The sequence below is a fragment of the Pipistrellus kuhlii genome, unplaced genomic scaffold, assembly GCF_014108245.1.
Source record: "Pipistrellus kuhlii isolate mPipKuh1 unplaced genomic scaffold, mPipKuh1.p scaffold_m20_p_4, whole genome shotgun sequence".
NCBI lineage: Eukaryota > Metazoa > Chordata > Mammalia > Chiroptera > Vespertilionidae > Pipistrellus > Pipistrellus kuhlii.
The window spans coordinates 68,882,385-68,907,325 of record NW_023425540.1 but is presented as its reverse complement, the minus strand read 5'-3'; the positions used below and the strand labels follow the sequence as shown (position 1 = coordinate 68,907,325).

Below are 24,941 nucleotides of genomic sequence, written 5' to 3'. Positions count from 1 at the left end.
TTTTGTTATTAATATGTAACTATATAAACCCATTTTCATTAATAATTTATGAATAGAATTGGAAATGTTTCTTTAAATTTTTTTTTCAATTACAGTTTATATTCAATATTATTTTATTAGTTTCAGGTATTCAGTGTAGTGGTTAGTGGAAATGTTTCTTAATTTAAAAAGTCAACATCTTTGGTCATTAATTAAAGAAATGCAAATCAAAATCACAATTAGATTCCATTTCACAGTCAAAATGATGGCTGGAAATTAAAAAAAAAAAAAAAAAAAAAGGAAAACTAAAAGAAGTTGGTGAAGATGTGGAGAAATAAAAACCCTTGTCCATTGCTGGTGGGAAACAGATTGGTGGGTCATTAAAAAGTTAAAAATAGAATTACCATATAGTCTAACAATTCCATTCCTAGGTATGTATCCAAGAGAAATAAAAACATATATTCACACAGAAACTTGTACACAAATGTTTATAGCAGCATTATTTATAATGCCTAAAGCTGGAAATCCAATGTTCATCAACAGATGAATGATAAACAAGTTGTGTATTATACATACAATGGAATATTACTCAGACACAAAGGGGAATGAAGTACTGACACTTGCTATAACTTGGATGAACCTCAAAAACATTATGGTAAGTGAAAGAAGCCAGGCACAAAAGGTCACACGTTGTGTTATTCCTTTCATATGAAATATCCAGAATAGGTAACTCATAGAGACATAAAGCAGATTAGTGGTTGTCAGGGAATGGGAGGGAGTGGGGGATGTTTATTTAATGGGTACAAAGTGTTCTGGAGGTGACAAAGTGCTGAAACTTTTGAGAAGTGTTGGTTGCACAACATTTGAAGGCTCTCAATGCCACTGAATTGCATCCTTCAAAACGGTTAGTTGTACATTATGTGAACTTAATCTCCATAAAAATAAAAGAAAATGACTTACTAATTAGCTCTCAGTGGTCAAGAAAAATGCTAGCATTACATCCATTTATTGAATGTTATTAGAAAAAAATAACAAAATTGGATTGACTGGTTTCATTTTAAATTAATGAACACAAATCTCAGGCAGTCAACGATGCTCTGTAATAAAAATATAATTGTTTTTCTCCTAGTAAACTAACTTTCCCTGAGATTACTATTTATTACTCTCTTCTCTTATCTAATGTCATTTCATACTTTGTCTTCAAAATTCAACTTCACCCCTCACCCTGAGGACCACCTCATCAATAATTCACAGAAAAAATTGAAGCTGCCAGATGGCTGGCTACACCCTCACCTTACCACCAACCAGTATATAAACCTTGCTGCAGCAGACACTGCTAATCTGTTTCCCAAGAGTTGTTTCCCATTTATCCCTTGCTACCAGACAGTAGATTTGGATTAGCGAGCAGCCATGTGTTTTGAGGAACTTGGCTTTGTCTAGCCTCAGGGAATGAATCACAATGAACTAAGCCAGCCATGTTGGTCTCATTCCCGGGTACACTAGCAAAAGAGTATTTTAAGCACGGGCCTGTCATCCTTGGAGCTTGAGGAGACGAATTTTATCAGATTGGTAAAAAAGACACACAGGAGGAAGCACATCCCTTCCCTCAGGATGTTTTGACTGAATATAATGCTTAAAACCACTGCAGATGTCTTACAAGTGTGTCACAGTCAACACTGAGGATGGCAGAGCCAAGGATGGCCATCACCTATGCTCTTGGTGACATTCTTGAGCCACTGAATTAACCAGCCCTGGAACTGCCTCACCTCCAGGCTTATTCTTTTGTGAGAGGATAGCTGTCTTTCTGACACTACATTGGCTTTTGTTACTGGAAGGGCAAAACACCTTTATTGAACAAATGGAGGAGTCCTGACTATAAAAGGCCAATCCTTCCAATTGGTTTTGAATCCCATCTCATTTGTCACAACACCTTTGCTTCTAGAATTTTCACCCTGCTCCCTCAATCCATTTCTGCATTTATCTATTCCACTCTTTCTGGATGATTCTGTTACAGCAAGTCTCGTGAGGTATGAAAGCTGTCCGTTGAACTCTCCGCATCGCCATCTCTAATCATTCAATTTCTATGCTCCTTTTCCCACTCAAACTTCTTAAAATGTTTGCCTCTCCACACTGTTTCTTACATACTCTCCTTTTCTTTAAGAATATTGCTTATATAACTGGGAAGTCAGAAATAGATTTTTGTTTAACTCACAACTAGATTTCACAAACTCCAAAGAACTCATAGTATCATCTCTTTTTTAACTCTGTATCTTGGTTCTGCTCCTATATGTTGGCCTCATTATTTCCCAGTGCAGACAAACTTCCTTCACACAGTGGGAAACGTTACCCATGGCCTTCCTGGTTCATGACCTCACGTGTCAGACAATTTGCCCTCCAGTAACAAATTGAAAAAGAACTTGGTTTGGCCCAGGAAAACGGAATATCGTATTGAATGGGCCTATGTCATATGCTCAAAGATCATTCCTTCTAGTCAGGAACACTGTGGTTGATTGTCACAGAATTATTACAAGATTGAAGCCAGGAGGAGCAATTCTTCAGTCAATGTAGACATAAAAACAGAGGCCAGTTAAATATCACTTTAGCACAATTACACCTTTATGTCCATAAGTATATTCAATTCTTTAAATGCTCCCGCATAATATGGTGCATCTATCACACGTAATCCAAAATGCACTCACCTCCTCCTGAAAGGACACAACCCAAAGTCATATCAAGTTACTGCATCTACCTTCACATTTAGATCTCCAAATTCTGTGTGATACTCCCTGACTGAAATCCAATGAGTCTCATCATCACATAGCACCTAAAGATTAAATAGAAAGTGTATCTCCCTAATATGTCTAAAATTCCCCTTCAGGAAAAGGCAAGGGAAACAACTTACATTAGTGGCAGGCTGTTGCTAGCACCATATTCTACTGGTCAGAGATAAATAGAGCCTGTCCGGGCAGTGCAGTGACAGAGGTTTCTGATGTTTGATGTTTGCTGACCGCAGGGAGCCTTTCCTTCTATGGCCATGATCAAGAAACAGGCTAGAGGGCATTCCTTTGGTGGGGGTTGTACTAAGTTTGGATTTTGGTATGCCATTAACTCCTCTATTTGTCAGGACCATCTCAGTTATGTTACAGAAACACAGTATGCATTGCCTTAGATGAAAGAGAACTATTGGGCCATTTAGCTAGGAAGTAGAGGCACAGTTGATTCTGAATCTCAAATTAGATCCTCAGAATTTTCTCGCTCTACCATCATTGGCCTCTCTCTCTCCAGAAAAAAGTTTCTAGTGTCCAGGAAGAGAGCTATCCTGAATTATATTTCTCTCCTAACCTCTTCAGTTGGCTTCTGTCCTCCACGATTCTACTGCAACTAATCTTGTTAAAGTAACTAATAATCCTCATTTTACCAAATGTAATGGACAGATTTCTGGTCATCTTTTTAAACCTCCCAGTAAAATATTACATTTGAGCGTCCCATGCTTCTTGAAACACTCTTCTTTTTGCTTCCAGGATATGATTCTCTGGATTTCTTCCTGATTCTGTTTCCTTGGCTAGATGTCCCATCTCTTCAATCCTCTAAATATCGAAATCTGAGAGTTTGGCCCTTAGCCCAACTCTCTCCCTTATCTGCACTAATTCTGTAGCTGATTTCATTACATGCCATGATTTAAATGTTAGTCACATGTTTATGACTCAATTTTTTTACATAGTGTCAGACACACACACACACACACACACACATACACAAGTAATATTGTCACTTGAATGTATACTAGGCATCTAAAAATTATTGTATTCAAAATGAACTCATACCATATATCTTCCCCAAATTTCTCTCTCTCAAGAAGTATAACCACCCACCCATATATATCTATTTAAACCACAATATAGCTGAGACTTCTCTTTCTCTCACCATCCATCCAGTTGATCACAGAGTGCAATGATTAAAACCTCACCATTAAGTAATGTAAATTTTTATGTTCATCTCCTTTCATTGCTTGTACTCCTCTAAACCCACACCCATAAACAGCAATTAATACTGCAGAATAGGTTTCTGGTGTCACTCAGAAACCACTCAAAAACAAACTGAGTTGGCAAACCTTTTTGGAGCTCTACAGAGAAAAGAGTGACTTCATTTAAAAACAAAGCCTTCCCTTGTGCTAAGTGCTTCACAAGCTGACTTAGACTAGTACTACAAACTATGACATTCTTTGGCAATAAATAACAGAAGCCAGCACTTTAAAAATGACCTAACCTATCTGTGGAATGGGCAGGAACCTCTTGCACTGAAGATACACACTTAGTTCACAGAACTGGTTTGGTCTCATTTTAATTTTACAGCTAAAAACAACAGATTCTTCATCCTACCCCAGTCCTGGACAGAGCAAACTTTTACATTTATTAATATTTCTGCCTTTAGAAAGTTATTTCCAGCCATTTCGAGGTTCATGAATATCTTAAAATAGACCTCCAAATGCCTATAATTTAGAAGCATAGTTACTACCTGGATTAGTTTGCTATGGCTGCTGTAAAAGAGCGCCACAAACTGGGTGGTGTAAGCAAAATAACTTTATTGTTTCATAGTTCTGGAGACCAGAAGTCTACGATCAAGGTGTCAGGATGGTTGGTCTCTTATGAGGGCTGTGTAAAAGAATCTCTTCTCTATCCCTCCTCTAGCTGTTGGTGGTTTTCTGGGGATTGGTGTTCCTTGGCTTGTAGAAGCATGACCCTCGTCTTCCTTCATCTTCACATGGCTCTCTGTATTTCAGTGTCCAAATCTCCAACTTTAATGAGGACAACAGCCCTACTGGATTGGAGGCCCATCTTACTCTCATATGTCCTCATCTAAATGAATTACATCTGCAACAACCCCATTTTCAGATAAAGTCATATTCTGAGATTGAATTTGAAGGGGACACAATTGAACCCATAACACCCCTAATTGTAGAAGATAATGAAGGAACATTTGAGCTCTCAGTGAAAACAGAGAGAAATATTTAATGAGAGGTCTGTAAATATAAGCATACCTCAGAGATGTTGTGGGTTTGGTTCCAGACCACTGCAATAAAGTGAGTATCATAATAATGGGGGTCACACAAATGTTTGGTTTTCTTAGTACTTATAAAAGTTATGTTTATACTATATTATAGTCTATTAAGTGTGCAATAGCATTGTGTCTTAAAAAAATGTACAGATCTTAATTTAAAAATACTTTATTGCTAAAAAAAAAAATATTGCCAACCATCATGTGAGCCTTAGTGAGTTGGAATCTTTTTGCTGGTGGAGAGTCTTGTCTTGATGTTGACATAATGTTGATGGCTGCTTTTAATGGGTGTGGTGGGTGCCTGAGACTAGGTGGCTGCGTCAATTTCTTAAAATAAGACAGCAATGAAGTTTACTGTTTGATCAACTCTTCCTTTCACAAATGATTTCTGTATAGCATGCAATGCCACTTGATAGCATTTTACCCACAGTAAAACTTTTTAATTTGCAGTCAATCCTTACAATATCCTACCAACTAAGTTTATGTAATTTTCTAAATCTTTTGTTGTCATTTCAACAATCTTCACAGCATCTTCATTCATCTCAAGAATCCACTTTCTTTGCTCATCCATAAGAAGCAGCTCCTCATTGTTTTAAGGCCGTGGTCGGCAAACTGTGGCTTATGAGCCACATGCAGCTCTTTGGCCCCTTGAGTGTGGCTCTTCCACAAAATACCATGGCCTGGACGAGTCTATTTTGCTGGTGGATGGTCTTGTCTTGATGTTGACAAGAAGTGGCATTAGAAGAAGTTTTAAAAATTTGGCTCTCAAAAGAAATTTTAATCGTTCTACTATTGATTTTTGGCTCTGTTGACTAATGAGTTTGCCGACCACTGGGTTGTTAAGGCTTTATCATGAGATTGCAGCTATACAGCCACAGCTTCGGGCTCCCTTCTAATTCTGGTTCTCTTGCTATTTCCACCACATCTGCAGTTACTCTTGTAGGGAGCTGGTTCTAGGGTCAAGCCTGGGGCTGGCCCGTGGCAGAGCCACAAACAAGTCCCAGCCTGGAGGGCAGAGCTCTCCTAGCAGAATGAAGCCTGACCTTGTAGCCTCCCTAATTCCTTCCTAAGTAGCTACTGGGCTGTGGGAGGTGCAGCAAGTGTTGCCAAAGCAAGAGCATTTGTATACATGTTAATCCACCCTTGTTTTAATCAGACGATAAAATAAAGCATTGGCTTGTAGGCTGGGTCTTTTGTGTCTTCATCTAGGCAGGGAGATCCACCAAGCCCCAGCGGTATTCTCTTGTCTGTTTTCAATCCTCCACTGCCTCTCCTCGGGTTCGCCCTTGGCCATGCTGGCATGGCACAGCTCTTCAACTCAAAGTTATCAATAAGGGTTGGAATCAACTTCTTCCAAACTCCTGTTAATGCTCATATTTTGACCTCTTCCCATGAATCATGAATGTCCTTAATGGCATCTAGAATGGTGACTCCTTTCCAGATTTTCAATTTACTTTTCAGATTTTCAGTGCATCAGAGGAATCACTATCTGTGGCAGCTATAGCCTTACAAAATGTATTTCTTAAATAATAAGTCTTAACAGTTAAAACTTCTGATCCATGGGCTGTATAACACTAATCTTATTATACATCTCCCTCAGAACTCTGGGTGAAGAGGTGTATTATCAATGAGCAGTAATATTAAAAAAAAATTTTTTTCCTTGAGTGTAAGTCTCTACACTGGGCTTAAGATATTCAGTAAACCATGTTGTAAAGAAATGTGCTGTCATCCAGGCTTTGATGTTCCTCCTATAGAGCACAGGCAGATTAGATTTAATATAACTCTTCAGAGCCATAAGAGTTTTGCAATGGTACATGAGCACTGGCTTCAACTTAAAAGTCCCCAGCTGCATTACTCCCTAACAAGAGAGTCAGACTGTCCTTTGAAGCTTTGAAGCCAGGCATTGACTTCTCTCTAGCTATGAAAGTCCTAGACAGCATCTTCTTCCAATATAAGGCTGTTTGTCTACATTGAAAAGCCCTTGTTTATTGTAGCCACCTTCATTATCTTAGCTAGGTCTTCTGGATAACTTGCTGCAGCTTCCACATCAGCACTTGCTGCTTCACCTTGAAGTTTTGTGTCTGAAGATGGCTTCTTTCCTTAGAACTCACAAACCAACCTCTTCTAGCTTCAAAACTTGTCTTCTGCAGCTTCCTCACTTCTCTCAGCCTTCTCAGAATTGGATTAGGTGTTGGCTTAAGGCAATGTTGTAGCTGGCTTCATCTACTCTCCAGACCACTAAAACTTTTTTCCTGTTACAATAAGGTTGTTTCACTTTCTTATCGTTAGTGTAATCACTGGAGTAGCACTTTTAATTTCCTTCAAGAACTTTTCCTTTGCGTTCACAACTTGGTTCACTGTTTGGCATAAGAGGCCTCGCTTTTGGCCTATTTCAGCTTTTGACATGCCTTACTCACTGAGTTAATCATTTCTAGCTTTTGATTTCAAGTGAGAGACCTGCAGCACTTCCCTTCATTTGAATACTTAGAGGCCATTTTAAGGTTATTACTTGGTCTAATTTTAATATTGTTATGTCTCAGGGAATAGGAAAGCCCAAGGAGAGGGAGAGAGAGAGGGCCTGGTGGAGTAGTCAGAACATGTACAACATTTGTCAAATAAATTTGCTGTTTTATATGGGCAAGATTTGTGATATTCTACCCCAAACAATTACAATTGTATCATCAGAGATAACTGGTCACAGATCCCATAACTAATATAATAATAATAATAAAAATTTTTACATATTGTAAGAATTACCAAAATGTGACACAGAAACACAAAGTGAACAAATGTTACTAGAAAAACAGCACCAACAGATGATTAATATAGGGTAGTCACACACCTTCAATTTGTAGAAAAATGTAATATCTATAAAGTACAATAAAGAAAAGCACAATAAAATAAGATATGCCTGTAATTGAAATATAGTGGCAGGGCCCATGTATAGAGAGTCTTAAGATTCCTTTAATCTTCAAAAGATATTCTTTGGGCCTTATGAATAGATAAGAATACCAGAGAGAAATGAGATATGGGAAAACGTGAGGCAATTAATCATTGGCTTTGATGTAAAGGTTAAGTGCTGGGATATAAACGTCCAAAAGCAATAAATGTCAGATTCTGAGAAATTGAAGCCAACAATTGCAAGGGCCTGGGATCCATTCAAACAATGTAGCCAGTCCCTCTAATTGCAGCACATTCTCAGAGCACTTTTTTTGGGATAGGGCACAGACTTACCCTGTTGGTAGGATTCTCAGGGTTGACTCAGGAAATGTATTCTACTACCCTTGAGTTTCTCTCAGGGGTCTCTCTACTTAAGCCTCCTTAATGTCTGTATGCTGGAGTCTCATACCTGCTCAGTATTTGATCTTTCATGTGGCATTTGGAAAACCTCCCTGTAGACTTGATTGGATGTGTCAGGTGAGGAAGAGAAAAGGATCGAAGCAGCACAAATTTCTAATATGAGCCACAGGGTGGCTGGTGGCACCTATCCCTGGCCTAGGGGAAATGCGAGAGGAACAGATCTGGGGCAGGAAGCTAAGGTGCAGGTGGAGCTTGAATTGACTGTGACCTTGGTGGAGATATTTACAATAGTAGGCAGAGAATGGGGTCAGGAAGAAGATCAGACTAATGATGACGACTTGGTTCTTCTCAACAGATTGTATGCCCTAAAGGCAGGTCTCTAAGGAAGAATGTATAGAAAGAACAGACATCAGGGTTGTAATAGGGACACTATTTTCCAGGAATTTTAGGAGAAATGCATAACTGACAAAGCAGAATGCTTAGTTCATAGTACAGGCTCAATAAATAGTTATTGAGTGAATATGTGAATAATTGAACCAAAGCTTATACCTAATTTACTAATTTCCTTGTAGAGATTAAGCAAAGTAAAAGGAAGTTTGCTTAATCTTTGAAAAAATTTTATGAAGAAAATACAGGTAATGCCCATGCAAAATGATCCCTACTTTTATCAACAGAGCCATGACTCATAAGGGACAAGGCCTTTTGCTTTTTCTTAGACAACAAAGTCACATTTATTAGCACCCATTCAGCTATTTTAAACTAACCTCTGATCTTGACATTTACAAGCAAAAGGAAGTCTTTAGTTATGTAACAAACCAGCAGTCCGTGCATCCCGCCTGTAACAACAATAACAACAGAAGCCCATTTGTCATTGTGCCTGACTCTACTCAAAACAACACAGCTCTTCACTAGCTTGGATTTTTTCCCTTACATTCTCTGAGGCTGCCAATTGATGTCTGGCAATCCAGTAGGGGTTGAAGATTGACATCTGCTTAGATAGGAGTGTGTGTGTGTGTGTGTGTGTGTGTGTGTGTGTGTGTGTGTGTACACACACACACACGTTTTAAAATGAAACTCTTCTGCTGTAAAATTAACCAGAATTAAATTATTTAACGAAATTCCCAATAACTACATTTTTATGGTGATAAGGAAACCCATGCCAGGTCAAACAAATGGCTTGTGATTTTATGGCATTGAAGTAGACTTCCAAATAGATTGGAAAACAAAAACTCATTCACAAAAACTCATGATTTCAGATTGGCATATCAAGCATAATTTCTGAGCATTTGCAGAAATGAATACTCCTACCAAGGGCACAGTACTTATTTCAAACAAACTTGACATCAACAGATCCACTGTTGCACTTAAACAATGAAAAAGAACCAGGACATTTTTTTGGGGGGGTTGTGGGGGGTGGACAATCTCAAATCAAATGCAGCAAATCTCTTTGAGCCACTTATACACATATTCAAAAGTGTAAAAATTTGCTGGAGATCTATATTCTTTCTGTTCTTAAACTTAAGGAAATACAGACTGATAAATCTCAGAGGGAAGGGTTGGGGGTAGAGGGGTAGGAAGAGATTAGCTAAAGAACTTATATTCATAGATAGGCCTATGAACACAGACCAGAGTGTGGTGAAGTCCGGGGGAGGGGGGGGGTTTGGGGGGGGGCAGAAGTAAGGTGCATCAGGGCAAAGGGGGAAAAAGAAGGGCATCTGTAATACTTTCAACAATAAAAATAAAATTTTAAAAAGAAAGAATAGATTGAATATGGAGAGGCAAATAATGGGAGTTTGTTTTAGAGTCTTAGGTATAAAATGATGAATAACTTTTGGTTATTAGAGTCAAACATACTAGTCTTTTGTCTTTGTGTTTGCTTGCTTATTATACTGAGTGCTAAAGGTAAACGATCAGTTCGAAGATTTATTCAAACCCCAGCTATTGCATAAGTAGGAGAGGTTCATTGTGATTCTCACGCTAAGAAAGGTGTGGGTAAAGGACCTGGGAGACTGAATGTAAGTTCCACCTCAAAAATTTACCTGGGGTTTCCAAACAAGAGTGCCTCATGAAAGTCACCATTATGGAGCAATGGAATAGAACGTGTTATAATATATCTATAGGCAATTACGTTTTGATGAGGCTGCTAAGACCCTACAATGGGAGAGAATTATCTCTTCCACAAATGGTTCTGGGGAAACTGGATATCCACATGCCAAAGAACATTGAAGTTACCAGGACAAAGCACTGTGTGCAACAGTATGGTCAAGGTGTTGAATGAGCCAGGCAGAGACTGCAACTTGCCAGGCTAATACCTATTTTCCTCTTCATAATAGAACAATCCCTATGCTCTTGGAATGGCAGTGTGTCCCAGTAAATATCCACATTTTTTTTAGTCCACGGGAATAGCAGTGGTCAGGGATATATCAAAATTTGCTAAGGGAGTTTTTGAGAAAAGCTCTAAAACGGGCTGCTCAGCTGTCTCTCTCTGCTTTGCACTTGCCTTTTCCTTCTTCATGCTGCCTGACATGTGACTAGAATGGCTGCGGCCTCAGCTGCATCTTGGACTTTGAGGCTGGGAGCCTTGTCTGCGAATACCTGAGGAGACACGGCCCAGGCCTCTGAGCATTGAGGGGCCACCACGCCTGTCCTTAGCTGCCTGTGTCTAGACTGACTTTATATGAGTGAAAAATAGACATCTCCTGTTCAGGCCATTTTTATTTGAGTTGTTTGCTTTATGTACCCAAGACTAACCCTACCTAATTCATCAATCCCTGTGTTTGTGGGGCTCAGGGCGAGGGTGAAGAGGAACCTGGGCCTGTAGGATTGTGTCAGGGCTGGAACTTAGCTTCAACTTTGGAGTGGAAACTTGCTAGAAATGAAAATTCCTGACCTCCCACCCCAGATCTCCTGAGTCAGAAACTCTGGGAATAGAGCCCAGTCTAGCAAGCCCTCCAGGTTCCAGTTTGGGAACCGAGGTAAGTTCTTGTCGTTCAGAATGGCTTGAGTAGGAAACTTCTTTTTCAATGGCTTTGGCCTGTGACCACATGTTCTTAAGAATAGGGGCACTGAATTTTAAAAATACTTAGGTTCTAACATCAGCTTCACTGCTTATTACCTGTATGTCTTGGGCAAATGACTTAATTTTTTTAAGTCTCATTTTCTACCTGGGGTTATAATAATAGAGCCCCTCAGAGGGTTCTTGTGTGGATTACATGGAATATCTTTAAATCTCAGCAGAGTACCTGGGACACTGTAAATGCTTAATAAATGTCAGTTGCTTCACACACTGTCTATCATTTATGGTGCATAGCAGGCTCACATTCCTGCAGGATCCGAGCTTAGACACCCCCTCACTGCATCCCCTTTCACTCTTCGTCCTCATTATTGCTCCTATTATTCTTTAAATTGGAGGTGAACCTTAGGCAGGGAGATGGGGGCAGGGAGGAGGGAGGGTAAGAAAAAAAATCTTCTTATTATAGAATGTTACATAAATGGTCAAGTTCACTACAGAGTGAGGATACAGGAAGGCGCTGTTATAAGTTTTATTTTTGGCCTTTGGCAACGTTCCTCGCCAGGTAAGGAAAAACATCATACTGCACTGCCATATAAGCTATTACTAAGAAGTAAGAAAAACGTTCATAGGTGTTTTTCCAAAAATTGGGAAATAAAACGATCACAGTCATCTCCATTGAAATTTCTTTGTGTTTTGGGTTTCATTAATACATCTCTTTTTATGACAACAAAGGGGGCAGCATTATTTTTTGTGCTCCCAAGGTCACAAAGGTTCTCCTTGCTGTGTCTTGCCTCATTCCTACCTGAAAATAAAAGGCTAGGGTAAAGGTCAAACCCTCCTTCCCCCCAAACATTCCACTTCCTAGCTTTTGTGTCAAATCATGACATTCCTTTCTCATATAAATATGTAACTGTTATTTTGATGGGTATGGTATCTAGAAGATGCTTGAAGCTAATTCTGATGACATAGTTGTTATTGGACTCACCTCCTTGGTGGGGGATGATCACAGATTCCCCCATTCTCTAATTTCCTTAAGAAAATCCTGCAGTGACCAGACACAAGCACTGCCCATTCAGCTCCCAGGCTGGGCAAAATCAGAGAATGGGAAAAACAAACAAAAGGCCAAAGATGATGCAGAAAAGAACAAGATTAGCTACGTAAGTCCCTTTTCCAAGTGAAAAGCTGAGAAAAAGAAGAGAGAGTAGGTGGTTAGAGAATCAAGACAAGGGAGCTGGGGTAGGGAGGGTGACTTTCCTTATTTGAAAGACTGTAAGATTGTGAAGGCTGAGGAAGAATTGTTGTGTTATGTTTGGGTAGCTTTCAAACACTTTGAGAGACATTAATAAAAATTAAAAAAAAATGTTTTACATTCACACACACCTGCCCATGACATGAAGAATCACACAGTTTCATTATGACCACTGTCATGAGTACAGATAAGTGAACCTGTATTGAGAACCTACTGAGAGCCAGATACACTTATTTAATCCTCACAACTGCCCTATGAAACCAGTAAGTTTATCCCCTTCTAGATAAAACAGCTGTGACTCAGAGAAATTACAGGAATTGTCCAAGGCATAAAGCTAGCATGAGATGGAGTAGGAACAAAGCCATGCTCTTTGGGGCCTGCTGCTGGAAGCTGGGAACCGGAAGTATCCCAGGAACTATCTCACCCGCACCTTGTGTGCACTGGAGTGTCTCTGCATCTCTGTTCCATTGTGAAACGTGGGGTTTTCCTGACATTTTCCCAGCTCAAAAGCTGTGGGATGTTTGTTTGTGTAAGGCTGAAAATGCAGCCCACCAGTGAGACTTTGTCCCTCCCAGTGCACAGGTGATAAATGCCAGCACACATGCAAAAACCACTGCTACGAGTTGTTCCAAAAACCTTTTTACTCTTCTTTCTTTCTCTTCCTTAACACCATTCCCATTTTACTACCTCCTCCCACTCAAGTTCTTTATCTACTGCTCATTTCCAGGCATTTCCTTTCACTGATCTTAAACTATCTATCTATATAAAAGCCTAAGTGACCATCGTAACCGAATGAACGACCGAACAGGCTGAGTGGGGAAACCAGTCTGGCAGGGGTGCTAGTGAGGGATGACCAAACTGCTGAGTAGCAGGCTGCATGGGGCAACCAGGCCGGTGGAAAGGGGGGGGGGGGCAGTTGGGGATGATCAGGTCAGGAAGCAGAAGCAGTTAGGGGCTATCAGGTCAGCAGGGGGGGCAGTTAGGGATAACCAGGCTGGGGGAGGAGGGGAGGAATGGTCAGTGAGGGGCAATTAGGCAGGCAGGCAGGTGAGCAGGCAGAAGCCAGGGGTCCAGGATTGTGAGAGGGATGTCCTGAGGATGAGGCCTAAACTGGCAGTCAGATATCCCCCGAGGAGTCTCAGATTGGAGAGGGTGCAGGCTGGGCTGAGGGAACCCCCCCCCCCCCCCCCCCCCCCCCCCCCCACCCCGCACGTATTTCATGCACCAGGCCTCTGATAAAAAATACAATCAAGTATTTTCTTTAGCAAAGCTTGGGAATGTTTTGTATTCTTTACTATTGTAACCCAGGACAAGAATTGGATTCTTATGACCTTTTTTTTACTCTGTCCAACTAAATTGCTGAAAACTCGCTTATTATAGCTATGAATAGCCCAGATTATAATCCATAATTGCAAATTGTCCTGATCTCATATTTCTTTTCTATTTGACAATGGTGACATGACTGCAGAGAAATAAAGAATAATTGTTAGCTAGAGGGGAGCCAACTAGAGTTCTGTTTACTATGTGACCACATAATCTCTTTATTTTCTCATTATTTCTAAGCTTCTTTCTTCCTTTTTTAAAAAATCATAGTGAAACAAGAGACATTGCTGAAAGTAACCTTAGAAAGGTTTAATGTTGGTCTTGAGGCCCAGGACCAACAGATTCTCATTGTAGATGAAACCTCACGCTTCTATACTTTTATTCTGAGTTAATTTTCTGTTCTCTAAGAGGCAAAGCCAGGGGTAACATTGTGGCTGATAGTGGGATTTCCCTTTTGTCAAAGGCAGAATCCACTGGTTGACCACACCATGAGCTTCCAACTCCCTAATTACAGCACAAATCTTTGTTCCCACCATTTCCTCTGCTCTCCTCTACCCACCATTTCTAGCCCACTAGGCTGGCGTATCCGGCCTGTGCTCAGCCACAGGGCTGGCAATTTTTATTACCGGTGATAGCCAGCTAGCATTCTCATCGTCTTTGTGACAAATCATAATATTTAAAAGAAGCCTTAAGATGTATACATGTATACAGAGATAAGTATTTCTACACACACACACACACACACACACACACACACACACACATACACACACACACACACACATCATCGTCTTGAATACTAAAGACAATTTCTCTTTCTGTAACCACTTAGTGATATAGCCTGCTAAGGAAGACAGTGGCACCCAGTGGACAAATGTTTGACTGTTTGAGACAGGTGTTACATGCTGAAATATTCTTGTATCTTAACCTTAAGAAGTGTCAGTTGCTCTCCTTCCCTTTCACTATCCTTCTGTCTTCCCATTTTAAAAAATATCTACTGAATTTTTAAATATGGGGAGCGGGTGGGATGTTTTTAGAATTCTTACCTTTTCAAGAATAAGACTAATCTGCCCTAACTGGTTTGGCTCAGTGGATAGTGTTGGCCTATGGACTCAAGGGTCCCAGGTTTGATTCTGGTCAATGGCATGTACCTTGGTTGCAGGCACATTCCCAGTAGGGAATGTGCAGTTGGCAGCTGATTGATGTCTCTCTCTCATCGATGTTTTTGGCTTTCTATCCCTCTTCCTCTCTGTAAAAAATTCAATAAAATATATTTTTAAAAATAAGACTAATTGAAAACACTGGAAGAAGCAACAATTTCAGGATTAACTCACCTGAGAACAGTGTCTATATTTGATTAACCCATTTCAACAGTAACAGTGGAGACAGCCAAACCTAGTAAAATACTCAACTTTTAATTAAAAATGTAATATTGAAAATGCTTGTCATGTGCTTTTGTTTTTTTACACATTATACCCTCCTTTTTCTCAGAACACTGCCAACTTCCAATCAGATTCACTCGGTTATGCAAATTTGGCAACTCCAAGGACAATACTTCAGGGAAATAACACAAATTCTGCAACTTAATGATATTGTGCAGTTTATCTGGGAGCCATACAAATGCTGATTTTTAGTCTCTACATCTTTCATTGATTGTTTTGGTTGTGAACCTCTTGGGTAGAGAAGCCCCAAGTATATATCATCCTTCCTGAAACACCTAACTAGCATCTTACTCATGCTAGGTATAAAGAAGGTAAATAAAATCTGATTTCCACTTCATATATTAAATCTTCTAAATGCTAAAAAAAAAAGCGTCCAATTTTTTGATGTTACATAAAGGGATCATTAAGTTAAGTATCTTAAATATTAGGGGCTCTTTGTATTGAATAAAATATTGTATAAAGAATAAGAGGATTGAGTACTTTATGGGTGAATTGAATTTTACTGATTTAAATGAGAAATAATTAAAAGACATTCAATTACACAATAAACATATTAATATATCTTAGTGCAAAAGTTAATACCAGCTGGGGTGCCCTCTTTTAGTCAAAATTTCTTCCAGTATGGAGGTTAAGAAATTCTTAGGTTTTTTTCCCCCTTTGAAATGGTGCCTATGTTCATTATTATTATTTTTTTTCATAATATTGCCACAGTTTTAAGGTTTGTTTTTATTTATTTTAGAGAAAAGACCAGTTGGCAAGCCAGGGTTATGGCTTGCTGCTGATATGGAAACTTTCCCAAATGGCTCTGTGCATAGGGCAGCACCTTTCACTAAATGATGTAAGTCCCCATGACCCTTTGCATCAATCACGTTTAGTCAGTAAACAATACACATATCCTGGCCCTGGCCAGGCACCTCAGTTGGTTAGAGCATCATCCCAATTTGCTAAAGTTGTGAGTTAGATCCCTGGTTAGGGCACACACAATTAACCAATAAAAGCATAAATAATTGGAACAACAAATCAATGTTCCACTCTCTTCTTTCCTCTTTCTCTAAAATCAATAAATAAAATAAATGAAAATAGACGCACACACAAAAACACACCCCAAATGAAGATATGCACTCTTTTGGTAAATTGAAAAAGAAAACAGAGGCCATATGTGTGTGTACCACTACCTTCCATGTTAATTATACTTATTTTTCTCACAACACAAGCATCTTTCCCCGTAGTTTCTGCAAAAATTCTTGTAAAATGTCATGCAATCAAATTTTGCTGGGCAAACCTTGGTTATGAAAAACAAAAGCAACTCAACATTGTTTTTCAAAAATTTCTAAGAATATATTATTAAAACATATCAATCCACGATAAGTCTACAGACGTTTATAACATGTCAGAGTGTCTGTTGCCCATTTTCCTCCTCTGCCTGTCACCAACAGTGAGTAGTAGGCTCTGAAGGCCTCAGGCTCTAGGTAGCTTTGTTCTCTGGAGCTGAGCTCCCTGCCCAGGAGAAAGGACAACAGTAATCGTGGGATTTGCACCACACACTGTGCTGTTGCAAAGTGTAATCCTATTGGGAAATGGTCCAGGCCCTGGGCTGCGCTTTATTGATACCCACACTCCCCGTGTCTGACGTCAGAGGCCTGCTGTGTACGCAGGTCCCCTATAAAGTACCCAGGCTGCTCAGCATGAGCGGGCTCCTCCTAGGACCTGCCTGGCTTCTGTGAGTTTCTAAAGATCAAGAGGGAAGTCAGTCAGTATTTGGAAAATTCTCCTTCCTCAAATAATTTGAGAAAATTTCTTCCGTGTGGTTCCTATAGGTTTTTATTTTACCTTCAGGCTTATCTGTTTATAATGCAAATATGCTTCACTTATTCAGGAAAACCACTTGCTTCAAGACCACTTGCCTAACTCATGGGCTGTGGTGAACAAAAATCAAAATATAATTGTAAAAGGACTTGTAAAGGCTGAAAAGGTCCATACGGATTAAAGTAATTATTGCTTACGTAAAATGAATGAAATGCTTTATGATTGTGTGTACACGTGTGTGCGAGTGTGTGAATAATCGCAGAGGTTACAGCACGTGTTTAGATTGACACTTGCTGTACTGAACACTAAGAAACACATCTTTCCATCACCATTGATAGGCATTACCTGCTCAGATAAAGCTTTAGCCTTTTCTTCCGCTTCCTTCAGGCAGACCTCCAAGGACTTGAGATGTGCCAAAGTAAACGTCATCTGTCCAGTTTCCAGGGACTCTTTCTTTAAAATAACAACCAAGTATTACTTTTTTGACATGGATAATTCCCTGAGCATGTCTCCAACAACTTTATGGACTAAGGATAAGCTTCATAAACTCATACACATCATCTCTTTTTCTTCTTCAACACAGTAATAGAACCATGAAACATTACAAAAGCAATAGCCTTTAGTTTCTAAAGGAAGGGTAAAAATACATATTGAAGTATAACAATGAATAATTTTTAAAAGTTTAAATAAAATTTCTCATGTTGGAATTGGGTCATTTGGCAACTTTTATTCTTGATACAAGAAAACAAATAACTAACAAACAAAATCAACCAAACAACGAGGTTACAACCAAAATTTTACATTTCTAATAAGAGATGTCACCAAGGACGCTTACAACTTTAAACATTCACCTATCTTGAGGGACGCTCTTGTTTCCTGTCATTTTCTTATCAGAGGTTTCACTGAAGGAAATATACCACCCTGTTTAGAATCAGACCATCCTTTCCCAGAACACAGCTAATAACGACTCAAATCAGCAGATGTGTAAAATGGTCCCAAAGTTGCTTTTTCTCATCTAAAAGCAGAAGAATATGCAAAATTGGTATGGACATAGCAGTTGCTGGCCCCTCTGAGACTGGAGTGCTTACTGCCTGCTCGGTGGCTACCGAGATAATTAATTAAAGTTACGCACAACATGAAAAGTTAAAACAGAAAACTTGCTCCTCTGTTTTTTTCCCTTTGCTTTAGGAGCCCACCAACTTTATGTATGTGCATTTCCTGATGATACAATAGAGCCATCTGGTGGCAAATGGAACCAGCCATGAAAATAGAGCATTCATTCAGTTCTTATAGTTCTTGTAGCACTCTGACCTGTCGGCCATGCCACAGGCCTCAGATATAAATGACACTCATGAGATCAGGGACAAAGGAGTAGCTCTCAAACAGCCTGGCTCCCAGTGGCTGCAAATCTACAAAAGTTGGCTAGAATTTCGTGCTAGAATGGTGATACTTGGGATGAACCAATGATCCTCATCACGATGACTCCAATAATTTGAAGTCATTAAAAAAATTCTAAAACAAACAAACAAACAAACAAAAAACTAGCCTCAATGCAAAGTTCTTTACACTTACAGGTAGTTCATGCTATAAAAACACTATATGCAGAAAGGGGAAATTGTCAAGAGGCCAAATTTGTCCAAAAAGATTGGAAATCCCAGAGGTAGGCTCCTGTTTTCAAGAAGAATCTTCTGGTATTGTGTCGGGTCTTTGGAAAAAGTTTAAAAATATTTTGTGAGTAGACCAAGTAAGATCGGCTAATTTGTTTCTCTAGGTCTTTTTTCTCCAAACACCCCAAATTTCCCTGGCCAAAGACTACCATTTCCAGTGAGACAAGCATTGTATATAATGCCAAAGGAAACAGACTTGACTGGAGGCTGTTACAAAATAACAGGACTTTTTGTACAGGTAGAGTTAAGAAATTGTCATGTGTTGTACAACAGAGAGAGTCGAGCAAACAGTGAAGAATGCAGTCGGTCTTCTTTACCCAGCTGCAAGCTATCACTCTCCCCCTCTGACTTGCCTTCTTGTCCCTTAAGGGAAAGGCCAGTAAATGCATCTTCACCAAGGTAAAAATGTCTTATACAAAGGTAAGTGCTTTTTAACAGGAGGGGGAAACTCCCTTTAGCCAAACAAAGGCATTAAAGTTAAATTGAGAATAATTTTAGAAAAAAGTAAACACTTGGGGCTAGGAGTCTTGGAGGTAGATGTGTGGTTTCAAGGATCTTCAAAAAGTTAGGTGAAATCATTGTCCCAATTTTGCAGGATGCAATGGCAGATGAGCAGAAAGGTGGGACTGATACCATTAAGTTCATTCTGCTTCAGGCACATGGGGACACACCCTACATAAAGCAATCTGTGTTTATTATCAACATGAATCTGTCTTGGTGGTTAAAATAATCAATGAATAAATTATATTCAACATGACATCACATGTTGAAAATAGATGATATACACAGGTGTGTGGGGATTGAGCCTGTGTCTGCATTCTGAAATGTTAAATCCCAGCAATTCAATGGAAGTTTTAGTTTTTAACTTCTACTCTTTGTCTTAAAATTTTCTACCTAAATATCAAGCTGGTAATCCGGGTAGCATGTAGCTAAGATAATCAAGATGATCAAACTAAATGACTACTACAGAATATTAATTCAATAAACTCTTTGATCACAGTATGTGTATTAAAGTTGACAGTCTACAAATTGACAAATCTTATACAAGATTGTAGGAGTAGATTATCTTTTGGCTGCACAGGTTCTCCATTTGAGAATCTGAAGGAACCTCTTTTTCTCTCTTCTAAGTTTCCTTGATTTCTCTAACCCATGTCAGTATCTTTTCATTGTCCCCCTTCTTATTTTTTAAATTTATTGGGGTGACATTGATTAATAAAATTACATAGGTTTCAAGTGCACAAGTCTATAAGTACATAATCTGTGTATTGTATTGTGTGTTTACCACCCAGTGTCAAATACTCTTCCTTACTTTTAACTTAGTGTTTGTCTTTTTTAAAATATATTTTTATTGTTAATAGTATTATAGATATCTCCATTAGTGTTTCTTTGTCTTACAATGACTTTGCTCTCCTTTCTCAGCCATACAAACCCCTTTTACCCACTGAGACTGGTTCATGGTTTCTAATTGATCCACATCCTCCACCCTCCTCTGAATCCTTGTGTGACACTTATAAAGGCCCCTGAGCACTGCACTGAGTATCTGCTAGGATCTTAAAAAATAGCTGTTCTTGATTAAAGGCTCAGCAGTCAAAAAGGTAGTTGCACCAGAAGGAGCAGTCACGTGGAGGAGCTATCATAGCTATGTCTATGAGCAATATTTTCCATGCATCAGCCTGGGCCACTGACAGGGTTCTGAGCCTGGGAAATTCTGCTTGCCAATGCCAGGTGCAAGACAGGGCAGCAGAGAGCAAGAAGTTGGGTGATGATGGCAGGGTTGTTGTAAGGATTAAATGAGGTAAAGCAGGTAACTGTTTAGACAGGTGCAGTGTTCAATTCATGTTATTATCAAGAATTCCACCATCTTAGCTCCTTTAAAGAGAATCATTTAACATTAAAACTTGCTAGCTTATTTTTAAACCCCAGTAAAAGAAATTCCCCATGGAGACACTTTTGTAACAGCAAATGATCAAACAACAGCAGTGGGAAATCCAGTCAAGTATGCAGTCAGAACAAAGTTAATAGGTTAAATGTGTGTAGTCATTTAAAGGCAAGATTGCTAAATACAGATGTGGTTACAGGCAATTTCACCTTTACAGAAGAGCATTTGACATGGGTCAGCTTGCTCCAGTGAAATGTTTCCAGCCCTCTGAAGTTCCAGTGTCCGGGGCTCCAGCAGCCCCTGCTCAGTAATGCAGTCACTTCCTGCCAGATAACACAGGCCTTACCACACTCTGCAATGGTCAAGCTTCTACTCACCACTAAAGTCTATTGCTCCCTCCCCCTGCTTGACAGGCACCGGGGGCTCTAAAATTCTTTACTCTTCTACAGCCAGTTTCTATTTCTCACACAGGTTAAAGTCTTCCCCCAGGGCCCTGGCTCAGCCCCTTACCCCGGGCAGATTGCTGTCATGCTTGCCCCCACCTTTGGTGATCAGAATTCATGTTAGAGTAGAATTTTCATCAGCCTCTTGCCCTTTTGTGCTTACCATTTACAATAGCTTCTTAGGCTAAATTTTTCAATTTCTATTTAAGCAACAATTTGTCAGTTCATGCTAGTGAAAACAGTCTTCCTCTGTGCTTGGGATTGCCTCAGTAGTTACCTAATGAGATATTTTTTTTATTCAAAACTTGAACAAACTACAACTTTTGTCAAAGCCCAGTAAAAAGAAGGTTCTAGAAAGTGCTCATCAATGTGACTGAAGGAGATGGCCATGGGGTGACAGAGATGAGCACTGACTAAGGAGAACCCTGGACACCAGATGGCCACATTCTGGACTTCGCTGTGCGTTTCACTTGAACTATGTGACTTTTGGGCTGCACTTCTTGGAACCTCAGTTTTTCATCTTTAAATGATGGATGTATTGGTCAGGTCCCAGTGGGAAACAGATGGCCACTCCAGTGGCATCACTGAGGGGAATTTGATGAAGGGATTATGCACAAAGGTGTGGACACAGTAAAGGACACCAACAAAGAATGGTGAGGCAGCCCCTAGAAATGAAGGTACTATTTGCCTTACCTTAAAGAGGTAGGGGAAGAGGAAAGGGGGGGAGCCTGCAGAGGACCCCCTATGAGCTGAGCCTTTGGTACAGGATATAGCCCCTGCCACCCTGGCCCAGGCAGTAGCAGTGGGTGGATCAGTGGAATAAATAGCCCCACCTCATCTCTCACCCTCTGTTCTGTCTGTATCCAACAAGAAGCCAGAGGACAAGAGAGCCTGAATGACAAGTCCAAAGGACCAGCTTCCCTAGAAAATATTCGGAGGGTGGGGGTGGGAAAGTGGGAGAGAGGGGGAATAGGAGGCTGGGGGGTGGAGGGAGGTGGAGGTGGAAGTGTAGAAAGTGAATCTGGAAGGGAAAATGGACTCCTCAGGCTGAAGGGGTTTAATTATATTAGTGGATCCCAAATGCCAGCCCATAGATCAGTGTTGGATTATGATAACATTTTCACCAGTTAGCAAGTAAAAGACAAAACTGAATATTTAAAAAGACTAACTTGAAGTTTTCATGAAGCCCAATTTATTCCATTTAGAGAATTGTCCTTTATTCTGGAATTTTGATCATCCTACATATTTTGGTGTTAAAAGGATGTTTATTTAACAAAAATAATGCTGATAGTATATGGAAATTATTGTGTTTTAGAGTTAAAGTGGAAAAGTTGGCAGTCCCATTAGCCTAATCCTAATTATTTGGGGGATGAAAATTCTTATGGGTTTGTAAAATCTGAAAGTATAGAGACCCTAAGTCATCTATTAAATAATGAACTGAGTGTCTTATCAGGTGGTCTTTCCAGAACTATGGTCCCTCTATTCCTCAAGTTCAAGATGGACCTGTATTAATTATCAAGTTACTTTAATAAGATTCCAAAATACTATTTTTCTAGGAAAAAACAAGTTTCCAATGGTCAGACTTTCACAAAAGATTTAACTACTTTTCCATTTCTATAGCATCACTAATAAAAAAAATTAAAAAAAAAAGGAAACATGTATTGGAAAGAAATTGTTGACCCAGATTTTAACCTATAAAAAGATCCTTGGCGTGGAAATGAAAGAGGAATGACTGCGTGACATTTGATAGCTTCATAAATAACTATAAATAATGGCTTACCCAAAACTCTGAAAAGGCCAACTCTTATTTTAATTCAGTTCAGAGCATTCCAATTTATTAAGAAAAGACTTGATTTCTTTAAAAAATTAGGAAAGAGGGAAATGAGGAGTTATTATTTAATAAATACAGTGTTTTAGTTTTGCAAGATGCAAACATTATGGAGATTAGTAGCACAAAAAATGTGAACATGCTTCATACTACTGAATCACACACTTAAAATGGTTAAAATAGTCAATTTTATGTTATAAGTATTTTACCACATTAAAAAACAATAGCAACATAAAACATATGTATAAAGCAGGCAAATTACAGGGTGAAGGAATTAACCAATGTTTTAAAATTAATTAAACTATTCTTTACCTACTTCACAGGATTGTTGTGAGAACAAAATAAAACAAGGAGATTGAACATTCTAAGAACTATAAAATAAAACATTATAAAGAAAAAAACAATAAGGTAATCTTACTGAAGGAAGAATTTTGATCCCTTTGATAAAGAAAACAATCAAAAACTACTATTTGTGCTAAATAAAAATTTTGATTTATTAGTAGTGGAGCATATAATAATGCAAATACTTTTCCCATTTGTAAAGACAATGTTCTGAATAGTTTAGTTTAGTACTTTGTGGCAGCATTATTTATTTTCTCACACATCTTAGGTAAGTTTAGGTTTTGAGTACCTAGATGTATTGACAACAATGTTTTCATCCTCCCCTTGAATCGCAATGTTTTAGGAAATGTATATGCCTCTAGGATTTTTAGGTCATTTAAAAAGTAAAGGGGTCGAATTTTACTACCCACATTAACCCAGGCTTTTCAACTTAGCTTTATGAATAAATTATTATTAAACTGTGTATAACCAATATCAAATATTTTATAATTAACAATATTCAGAATTAAGGTAATATTTCTGCCAGTAAAATTTAGGCTCTATATAAGAAAACTTAAAATAAAAGATCTAAGAAATTTAACTGCAATGATAAGAAATTTCGTACTCTAATGATGTTGTTCTCAAAACCTAGCAAGGGAATCCTTAATTGAACTTGTTGAACTTGATGTTTCATGAGAAACCTTTTCCATGAGACACCTCTCCCCTGTGGCCCAGCCTGGCATTTGCACAGACTCCCTTCTTTACCAAGATATGATGAAGGAGAAATGTGTTAGGCATTCTTTTAAATCAGATAAAAGTTTAGCAACAATTTCCATAGTGCATTCCAATATGATAAGGTAAGCAGAGAAAAGATGGGAGAGATCTCTCTTTTGCTGTGAATTTCCACTTCTTTTAAGGTCTCACAGTCGAAATACTACTAAGAGGCATGGCCAGGTTATCAGAGAAGGTGGTGCAGCATGCCCGACATTAACTACTCAGAGGGCCTGTTATAGCTCATTCATCTTGCTCTCTTGGTCGGCATTTGCCATTCCATTTTGACGGTCCAGTGTCTTTCCCTGTCTGGAAAATTTCCCATTTCATGAAGCCCATCTCCCCAAAGTATAAGCTAAGAACTCCCTCTTACAACATGTGTCTCCACCAATCAGATACACTAGCCTGAGACTTGAGTATGAAAGAAAGGGATATGAAACAAATGCCAAGTACAATAGAAATGGTCCAGTTGAGAGAGTCATCCTTTTTCTGAGGCTGAGATGACAGAAGACTTAGAAGTAATATGTTTGTGTCACCTGCTGCCTCACATTCACACGTTGAAGTCCTGATTCCCGATGTGATAATATTAGAAGCTGGGGCCTCTGAGAAGTCATTCAGTTTGGATGAGGTCAACAGGGTGGTGTCTTCATGATGTCTTTATGAGAAGAAATCAGTGGGCTTTCTCCTTCTGTTACCTTCTCTCTCTTCCACTGCCTCCCCCCCTACCCCCCATGTGAGATAAAGCAACAAGGCAACCATCTGCAAGTCAGGACCCACTCATGCTACCGTGTTTCCCCGAAAATAAGACATCCTCTGAAAATAAGACCTAGCGCATGGAAAGATAAGACATCCCCTGAAAGTAAGA

General features: G+C 39.2%; 1 protein-coding gene across 1 annotated transcript in view; it reads right to left on the bottom strand.

Annotated features, from left to right (window-relative positions):
• Window positions 1-24,941, bottom strand: part of CCDC192 (coiled-coil domain containing 192) — a 176,167-nt gene that overhangs the window by 135,940 nt on the left and 15,286 nt on the right. The window contains exon 3 of the mRNA XM_045571118.1: window positions 17,513-17,620. Coding sequence (XP_045427074.1) covers window positions 17,513-17,620 — 108 coding nt within the window. The remainder of the gene's footprint in view (window positions 1-17,512; window positions 17,621-24,941) is intronic.